The sequence below is a fragment of the Marmota monax genome, unplaced genomic scaffold, assembly GCF_021218885.2.
Source record: "Marmota monax isolate L192 unplaced genomic scaffold, Marmota_monax_Labrador192_F-V1.1 WCK01_AAM20220418_F8-fsc00021, whole genome shotgun sequence".
Lineage (NCBI taxonomy): Eukaryota > Metazoa > Chordata > Mammalia > Rodentia > Sciuridae > Marmota > Marmota monax.
This window is the reverse complement of record NW_026695228.1, coordinates 20036520-20045530: the sequence shown is the minus strand read 5'-3', so window position 1 is coordinate 20045530 and position 9011 is coordinate 20036520. Positions and strand designations below refer to the sequence as shown.

Here is a 9011-nt window from a genome sequence, read left to right as displayed (position 1 = left end):
GAGTTGTAGTTTCGTTTGATCCTGAGAGAGTCTGGGATTCCGGGAAACCCGATTAAGATGCTATCGAGGCTGGGATTGGCCTAGTTAATAGGAGGGTGGAACCATGAAGGAAGCAGAACCAATAATGGGAAGGGATATTCTTGACGTCATATAGGCCCGCCGGAAGTGCGGATCACACAGGCCATAAGGCTGGCAACTAGGATGGCCGGCTTCGCGGAGCTTGGGTTGTCATCGTGGCTCGTGGAACAATGTCGGCAGCTAGGTTTGAAGCAGCCCACTCCCGTGCAGCTCGGTTGTATTCCCGCCATTCTGGAGGGTAAGTGGCCCGGTAGCTTCCCTCGAAGTCGTCTCCTCTCTTTTCTCCACCTTTCTCTTCTTTGCCCAGGCAGGTCGCACGAAGCGAGGTGTTAGGATGAATCTGATTCCAGAGGCATGCTGGGCAGTGTTGACGTTAAGCGTGCTCCACTGACTCGCTGTGTACGCACACAAGTGATGTCGCTTCTGAAACTTTCTTAACCTAGCACGGGAAAGGCTGATGAACAACTGATTGTAATACTATGAAAATGTGGCAGAGGTGGCACTATTTTCACTTTGCAAGTGAAACTCCCTGGTCCTGTGACTACTCTTCTCGATTTTCTGACTCAAATTTTTTTTTCTTTAGTTGTAGTTGGATACAGTACCTTCATTTTATTTATTTATTTTTATGTGGTGCTGAGGATGGCACCCAGCGCATTGCACATGCTAGGCGGGCGCTATTCCACAACCCCAGCCCTGTGACCTAACTTTTTTTTTTTTTTTTTTTTTTTTTTTTTTGAGACAGGGTCTCTCTGAGTTTCTTAGGGCCTCGCTAAGTTGCTGAGGCTGGCTTTGAACTCGTGATTCTCCTGCCTCAGCCTTCTGAGCCTCTGGGATTACAGGCGTGCGCTACCGCCAACTTAGTTTTTCCATTAAAGTGATATTCACAGGCTGCTGTTCACAGTGTCATATGTCTATAAACCCAGTCCCAATAACTGTAGAGTCCAAATCAAGAGGATTGCAAATTCAGTGCCAGCCAGGGGACCATAGACCCCCATCTCAAAAAAGGAGGGGGCTGGGATTGTAGCTCAGTGATAGAGCACTTGCCTAGCACATGTGAGGCACTGTGTTAAATCCTAAGCACCACATAAAAAATAAAGTATTGTGTCCATCTACAACTAAAAATATTTTTTAAAGATAACTTGTTTTAAAAAAGGAGAGGGGGCTGGGGATGTGGCTCAAGCGGTAGCGCGCTTGCCTGGCATGCGTGTGGCCCGGGTTCGATCCTCAGCACCACATACAAACAAGGATGTTGTGTCCGCCGAGAACTAAAAAAAAATAAATATTAATAAATATTTTAAAAAAGGAGAGGTCACAGGAAACCTAAGACGTGACAAATTGAGAGATTAAGTAAACAAATATAAATGAATCAATGGGGAATATAGGATGCAGTTCAAGGAGGGGAATTCTGGGCTTCTCAACCTCGGATACTTCAGAAAAGAGTCAGTTATGTGGTGGTCAGCAACATCTTCACCATCTTGGGCCAGTGGGATATAGGTTCCGGTTAAGCCTGCTACTTACCAGTTGTATGTCCTGGGTACGGCTCTGAGATTCAGTTTCCTCTTCTATTAGATAGCGACAATAGCAGTCTCTCTTCGCTAAGATTTGTCAGTTGCCTAGTGGAAAAGGCATAGTGGGTGCAGAGAGACTGATCATTAAGTGTTAGCCATTGTTGGGGGGACTCAGTGGTAGGACACTTGATTGGCATGCACAAGGCCCTGGGTTCAATCCCTAGCCCTGTTAAATAAATGAACAAACATACATTAGCCCTTCTGGACTATGCCAGATGTGCCCAAGGGACTAGCTGTGTTCACCTGGAGTGTGTTTATATTGCTTTGCCCTCTGTGCAGGTCGGGACTGCTTAGGTTGTGCCAAGACAGGAAGTGGCAAGACGGCAGCATTTGTCTTGCCCATCTTGCAGAAGCTGTCTGAGGATCCTTATGGCATTTTCTGCCTTGTCCTGACACCCACCAGGTGAGCCTCCCAACAAGTCCCTTGCATGTGAGTTAACCACCTGTGTTCTCTTGGACAAGTGCCTTTACTTCTCTGAGCTGCACTTTGCCCATGGGACAAAAATTATGAGTGCTACAGAATTCAACAGAACAGGTTTTATGAACCAGGAGTTTATGAAAAGTTCTCAGCATAGAGCTTGACCAGGGCAAGTACTGGCCAAATGGGAGCTGCCCGCAATCAATACAGCTAAATGAATAGAAAAGCATCCTAGGCAGAGGGCCCTGCATGCAGAAGTATGAGAGAAACAGGGAGCACAAAGGGTTCTAGGATCTGGGCGTGTTAGAACCAGCTTGAGAAAGCCTTAAATGTTAAGCAGGGGGTTAGAATTGATTCTGAGGGTGTGTAAACAGGAATGAGCAAGGAAAGAGGCCAGGAAGTGGCCTTTTCTGCTCAGGAAAAGGCCTGAGCAGAGCAAGGGCTGGCAGACATAGGCCCTGGAGACTGACTGGCCCAGAGGAGAGGAGGCTACTGGTTGGGTCTCTGACTGGGCGACTGAGTAGTGTTGGCCAACATTACTGAGAAAAGGACACAGGAGAAGGTGTAAGTTTTGCGGAGGGGGAGATGCCAAAGCCATTTTAGGTTGGACTGGCAGAGGGATCATCATGGGATGTTCTGGGATGAGCCCACAACAGGCTCTAGTACTCAGCCTCAGAGCCTTTGTGTATAAACAGTAGAGGGAGAGACAGGAAGCCAGGGGCTCAGGGAGGAATTCTGGGGACGGTGTTGGGAATGAGAGGCACAGAACTGCCTGACCCAGTCTGGCCCCTTCCTGCCCACAGGGAGCTGGCCTACCAGATTGCAGAGCAGTTCCGGGTGCTGGGGAAGCCCCTGGGTCTGAAAGACTGCATCATCGTCGGTGGCATGGGTACTGGGGCTGGTGGGTTCTGGGCATGGGAGCCCCACAGCTACAGATCTTCTGCCCAGCCTCACCTATCACCCTCCACCCCCAGACATGGTGACCCAGGCACTGGAACTCTCTCGGAAACCACATGTGGTCATTGCCACTCCAGGACGCCTGGCTGACCACCTCCGCAGCTCTAACACCTTCCACATAAAGAAAATTCGCTTCTTGGTGAGCTGCCCCAGCTGTGCTCACTGATTTTGGATCCTCTGGGCATGGGATGGAGTCAGGAGCACTGTTCCATCTATCTGGGAAACGAGGGTCACATGGATCATTTAGTAAAGTGCTAGAAATAGTGACGAGGCCACTCAGGGACCAAAAAGAGAGAAGCCAGTACTAGTGAAGATGAGGAGGGCAAGATCTGACTGAGGAGGTGCCCTCGTGCTGAGGCCTAGAGGAGAGAGCCTCAGAGCTCGTGTCCACACCTCGGGAGAGGCAGGCTGGGGAAGGACAGGAAGGACAGGCCTGGGGCCACAGCCAGCACCTGGACCCCATTTCCACCTCCTGCCCCACGGACACTGCAGGTGATGGACGAGGCAGACCGGCTGTTGGAGCAGGGCTGCACCGACTTCACGGTGGACCTGGAAACCATCCTGGCAGCCGTACCCGCCCGCAGGCAGACTCTGCTCTTCAGCGCCACGCTGACAGACACGCTCAAGGAGTTGCAAGGCCTCGCCACCAACCAGCCCTTCTTCTGGGAGGCACAGGCCCCGTGAGTCCGTGGCCACTGTTGGGCAGCCGAGGTTGGAGGCAGGCGGGCAGCAGCCCCATTGGACAGAAGGGGAAACTGGTGGCCTCTGTCCCCAGGGTGCGCACTGTGGAGCAGCTGGACCAGCGCTACCTGCTGGTGCCTGAGAAGGTCAAGGATGCATACCTGGTGCACCTGATCCAGACCTTCCAGGACGAGCATGAGGACTGGTCCATCATCATCTTCACCAACACATGCAAGTGAGTGTCGGGGCGAGGCCTGCCTCCCTGCCACAGCCCTTCCTTAGAGGTGGCCCAGAGTCACAGGCTTGGGGCACACAGCCAGGCTGGTCTCTCCCTGCCTTAGCTCAGACCGGAGGTTTTTTGGGAGAGGGGCTCAGCCCCATCTTGGATGGAAGGCTCAGGAAACCCTGCAGAGCTATCTCAGCAGCCTAGTTGTTATGGCCGAGAGTGTCACTAGGCTTCCAGACCCTCTGATGGGAAGCTGTGACAATTAACTGAGGCCTACCTAATGTGCCGGCATAGTCTCTTATGGGCACTTCACACTGGCTCCTCCTTTGAGCTATTTGGAGCATGATCAAGAGGCTGTGGGCTATTCCAGCGTGGGCTAGAAGAACAGGACTCAGGACAGTCCAGATGAACTGGCTCCCAAGAGAAAAGTTTGGATACAGAGTGACCGTCGGGCACAGCAGTACCCAGCAGCTCACGGGATGGGATCACTTTCTGTGAGGTCGGCAAGTGCTAGAGACTGAGCTCAGGCCCCCGTGGATAAGCATGGGCACCACCTCTGAGCTACACCAGCCCAGACACCAGTTGTTTCTTTCCATCCATCTTTTAGCTGTTACCCTCTATCAGCTCCCCTTGGGGAGTCTATGCCCTTCTGTGACAGTGGCTCAGTTTCTAGTTTCCCAGCCCTTGTGGTCCTTACCGAAAGAACAGGAGTCCGCTTGTTCAGAAATGAGCAGCAGTCCCAGGGCACAGTGTGTGTGTGCGTGTGTGTAGTCCAAGGTATGGACTCTGCCGTGAGCCGTACCCCTAACTCTCCAGGCCAGTTATCACTTCAGGCCCAGGGAAGGGTCAGCAGAGAGTCTGGCAGGCAGGCGGGACCTCTAGGCCCCTGTATTTTTTCTCATTTCTGAGTGACACAGGGTTACCTTGCTTGGTGTCTCTGGGTGGGTTGGGGCGGGATCACCGTCCCAGGACCCAGAGCAGGAGGAGCTGACAGTCACATCTTTCCCACCAGGACCTGCCAAATCCTGTGTATGATGCTGCGAAAGTTCAGCTTCCCCACAGTGGCTCTACACTCCATGATGAAACAGGTGCGGGACTCGGTGGCTGCACCTCCCCTCCCAGCCCCAGGACACCTCCAGCCTCCAGCCTTTGCCCATGCTCTCTGCCCAGAACCCACTTCCTGCTGCCTTCTTTCCCTGGCCTCATGTCTCTCCCATTGTTCAGTAGGGGTCACCACCCTTACTGGCTGTGAGCCCCCTGAGGGTAGGAGCTGACCTGGTTTCTACCCTGTCCCTGGTCCTCACATACAAGCCCTCCCCAACACACTCACAAATTTCTCCCCAACACTGTGCAGAAAGAACGTTTTGCTGCTCTGGCGAAGTTCAAATCCAGCATATACCGGATCCTGATTGCCACAGATGTGGCTTCTCGGTGAGTAGCACCCAGGTCCATGCTTCACCCCCTGCCCAGGGTATTTCCTCTCCAGTGGCAGCCAAGGCCCCAAGGAGGGACAGGGAGCCTAGTCTTGGTCATGAGTAACCCTGTCAGGGGTTTAAGCCTCAGTTTCCCCACTTGGGACGGTGGGTGTGACTGGCCTGTGCCTACAGGGGCCTGGACATCCCCACAGTGCAGGTGGTCATCAACCACAACACCCCTGGACTTCCCAAGATCTACATCCACCGAGTCGGACGGACAGCCCGTGCAGGTGAGCAGGTGGGCAGGGTTAGCAGACAAGGTGGGCAGCCTATGGACACCGTCCCCCTAGCCGCCCCAGATGCCGAGGAGCCAAAATCGTATGCCAGTGGGATGTAGGTGAGCTAGAGCCCACGGGTCAGAGGCAGTAGGTTAGAGCCATCTTCAAAAGCAAAGGCAGGTTCTGGGCGTGACTTGGTGGTAGAGCTCTTGCCTTGCAGACGTGAGGTCTGGATTCTAAGCCACCACCACAAAAAAAAAAAGGGCACCAGCAAAGGTACATACTGCCTTAGTCCCTGCCATTTGTGTGGCCTCACTCAAGGGCCCTTTCATGTCAGGGCTACTGTTTGGGACCCAGTAACAAGTAGATGGAGAGCCCTGGCAGGTAGGACGCTGCCCTCAAGGTCTGGTCTCTAAGGTCAGCCCTCCCGAGTGACCCTGGCTGAAGGGCCAAGGAGACACCCAGTGTCTGCCTCCCAGCCCTGTCCTGGAGGGGCACCGTGTTCATGAGATTCTCACTCCTGGAGCTGGGGTAGGATTCCTGGGGTGACCTGTGGCCTGGAGCAGGTTGCATCCACTGCTTGGGTCCCACTGTCTCATCAGATGGTGGGTAACGAGAACGGTGGTGCCTGTTTCAGGCTGTTGTGAGGGTGATGGACCTTACCAGCCACCAGTTCAGCTCTAGTCACCATCCTAGATACTGGAAGCAGAAACTGGAGTGTAGAGATCCAGGCTGAGGCTCCTCAGGGCTAATATCTGACATAACAGCCTGAGTTCCCTGGCAGCCATGTCACCTGCCCTCATGTAAGGCCAGGCTGGCAGGAGAACCACCTCTCTCCGGTGTCTGGAGGCTCCCCTAGGACAGTCCCACCCTCTACACAGGCCCAGCACAGGGCGAGCCCCCATGCTCTGAGCTGGTCCTTTCCCCACGGAGCCCTTATTCTGCACCTTGCAAGGGGAGCCCAGAGGTGTCTGGCCATCAGGACCTGCCTTTGTTGGTTCCTCGTCCTATAACCGAGGTATGTCCCCACAGGGCGGCAGGGACAGGCCATCACGCTGGTGACACAATATGACATCCACCTGGTACACGCCATTGAGGAACAAATCAGTGAGTGGGGCAGGGACTCGGGCACCTTTAGGCGGCACTGTCTGCCCCATCTACCCCTGCAGGCTGCTTCCAGAGCAGGTCACCTGTGCGTCCCCCTGTGAGCAGCCCACATGTTGCTTTTGCCATTGTCAAAAGAAGCTCCCCCACAGGACCGTTGTCTGCTGACACCATGTCTAGTGGGAGTGGACTTTAGTTTCTCAGACCGGAGTGTGGAGATGGTCCCTGAGACCAGGGACCACCCACTGTGGCAGGCCTGGGCCTGCTGAGCCCCTCGCTGTGGTTTACCATGGCCTGAGCAGAACCACTGGCTGCAGCGTCTCCAGGTGCTGTGCACACCATCCTCAAAGTTAGAGCCTTCACTTTTTTTTTTTTTTTTTTAATTTGTAGTGAGATCCCATGTTGCCCAGAGTGTAGAGATCCAGGCTGAGGCTCATCAGGGCTAATATCTGACATACAGCCTGAGCTCCCTGTGAGATCCCATGTTGCCCAGACCAGCCATGAACTACTAGATCTCAGCGATCCTATAGATGTCTACTGTCACACCCATCTTTGACTTGAAAGGACATTGTGTCCAAGAAATGAATCCAGTTGTCCCTTGGTTTCTGTGGGAGAGGTTTAGTTCCTGGACCCCCATGGATACCAGAATGCACAGATGCTCCAGTCCCGTCTAGAAAGTGGTGCAGTGTTTGCTAGACCCTCCCCACCTGGTACACGCAGTTCAGTTGTCCTAGCCTGCCCTAGGGGTCACCACCCTTACTCCCGCAGACTTCATGTTGTCACTAGGTGACCTGGAGTACTTAGTGCAACGCGGTTGCTGTGGAAGTGGTTGTTGTCCTGTATTATTTAGGGACTAAAGACAAGGAATAGTCTGGGCTGGGGGTGTAGCCCAGTGGTAGAGCGCTTGCTGAGCATGTGCACGGCCCTGGGCTTCATCACCAGCACCACAGAAAGAAGTTGTCTGTGCAGTTTTCTTTTTTCTGAATATTTTCCACCCACAACTGGTTGGATCTGCAGATGCAGAATGTGACATACAGAGGGCCACTGTATTCCAGGTCATAGTGTTGCTGACACCAGTATCTGTTGTGTCTGTACCTGACACAACCCTGGGTAGCTTGTGTGCCCCTTCTCCCAGGGAACTCACTACCTCCCTGTCCGCTGTCCCCACAGAGAAGCAGCTGGAGGAACTGTCAGTGGAGGAGGCCAAGGTGCTGCAGATCCTCACACAGGTCAACATCGTGCGGAGGGAGTGTGAGATTGTGAGTGTCGGGTGGGGCTGCCTGCACTTCAGGCCTGGCTGTCCCCTTCAAGACGGAAGCTGTGACCATCTCTCCCTCCCCCACTAGAAACTGGAGGCGGCCCACTTTGACGAAAAGAAGGAGATCAACAAGCGGAAGCAACTGATCCTGGAGGGGAAGGTGAGTGCCAGGCTGGCAGGTGGTGACGAGGGTCCCCAGGTGGGGGACATCCAGCTCAGCCACTTGCTGGTCCTCCCCATGCCAGGACCCCGACCTGGAGGCGAAGCGCAAGGCGGAGCTGGCCAAGATCAAGCAGAAGAACCGGCGCTTCAAGGAGAAGGTGGAACACACGCTCCAGCAACAGAAGGCCAGCAGGGCTGGCCACAGGGGACGTCCACCCCGGGCCCAGCCTGGGTCCCACACAGCCCCAGCACCGACCCAGGGCCCGGCCTGAGTTCACCATGGCCCTTCCTGTCCAGTCTGGGACTGCATATTGAGCTGAGGGTCTGAGGGACTCCCCTCAAGCCTTTCCAGTGCCCCTCAGTGGAAGCCATGGACACCTACATCATGCAGTCCCCACTCCTTTGTCCGGAAGCCCCAGCTGGCCCTTTCCCAGGGCCCTGGCCAGGAGTCAGGTTGCAGAGGAGGAAGGAGCACTGACTGAGGCGGAACCCTGCTCCACAAACTCCGCACTGTGGCACAGGTGCCCCTAGGCACAGCATTCCGTGGATAGGTGGCACTCAATAAATGGGTCTTTCAGCTTTTCTCAGCCTGATTTAGAAATGAGGGCAGGACAGGTGGGATGCTTCTGCCTGCCTCTCTCAAAACTTGTTGCACCTACCCCAGTTCTTCAACCCCTCCGGCAGGCCCAGCCATTCCAGACACTTGACCTTGGGTCTGTGAGGCCCCTTCTCTGGTCCTCAGTTTGCTAACTGAGCACATGGGCTTAGCAACTGCACCATTTCAAATCTAGCCAGGAGATTTTGGTGTGATCACCTTGTGCCTAGTGAGCACAGCTGTATTCTAGGATTTTCCCTGACTGCCCACA

The 9011-nt window shown here is 54.1% G+C and overlaps 1 protein-coding gene across 2 annotated transcripts; it reads left to right on the top strand.

Moving 5' to 3' along the window:
* Positions 1 to 161: 161 nt before the first annotated feature.
* On the top strand, positions 162 to 8727 carry Ddx49 (DEAD-box helicase 49). Of its 2 annotated transcripts, XM_046437339.2 has the most exons (13): positions 163 to 316; positions 1926 to 2049; positions 2868 to 2953; positions 3039 to 3160; positions 3514 to 3701; positions 3797 to 3937; positions 4941 to 5016; positions 5283 to 5359; positions 5536 to 5633; positions 6654 to 6728; positions 7896 to 7984; positions 8072 to 8143; positions 8229 to 8727. In XM_046437339.2, exons 1-13 carry the CDS (start codon positions 202 to 204, stop codon positions 8415 to 8417), a joined length of 1452 nt encoding a protein of 483 aa, XP_046293295.1. In that variant the 5' UTR covers positions 163 to 201; the 3' UTR covers positions 8418 to 8727. The 2 variants fall into 2 exon arrangements, with proteins under 2 accessions (XP_046293296.1, XP_046293295.1); XM_046437340.2 differs by lacking the exon at positions 6654 to 6728 and having other exon boundaries at positions 162 to 316.
* Positions 8728 to 9011: the final 284 nt, after the last annotated feature.

Coding starts and splice junctions, on each gene's coding strand:
- Ddx49 (XM_046437339.2), top strand. CDS start 202: ATGGCCGGCTTCGCGGAGCTTGGGTTGTCATCGTGGCTCGTGGAACAA. Junction 3,938..4,940: donor ATCTTCACCAACACATGCAA/GTGAGTGTCGGG, acceptor CTTTCCCACCAG/GACCTGCCAAATCCTGTGTA. Junction 5,017..5,282: donor TACACTCCATGATGAAACAG/GTGCGGGACTCG, acceptor AACACTGTGCAG/AAAGAACGTTTTGCTGCTCT.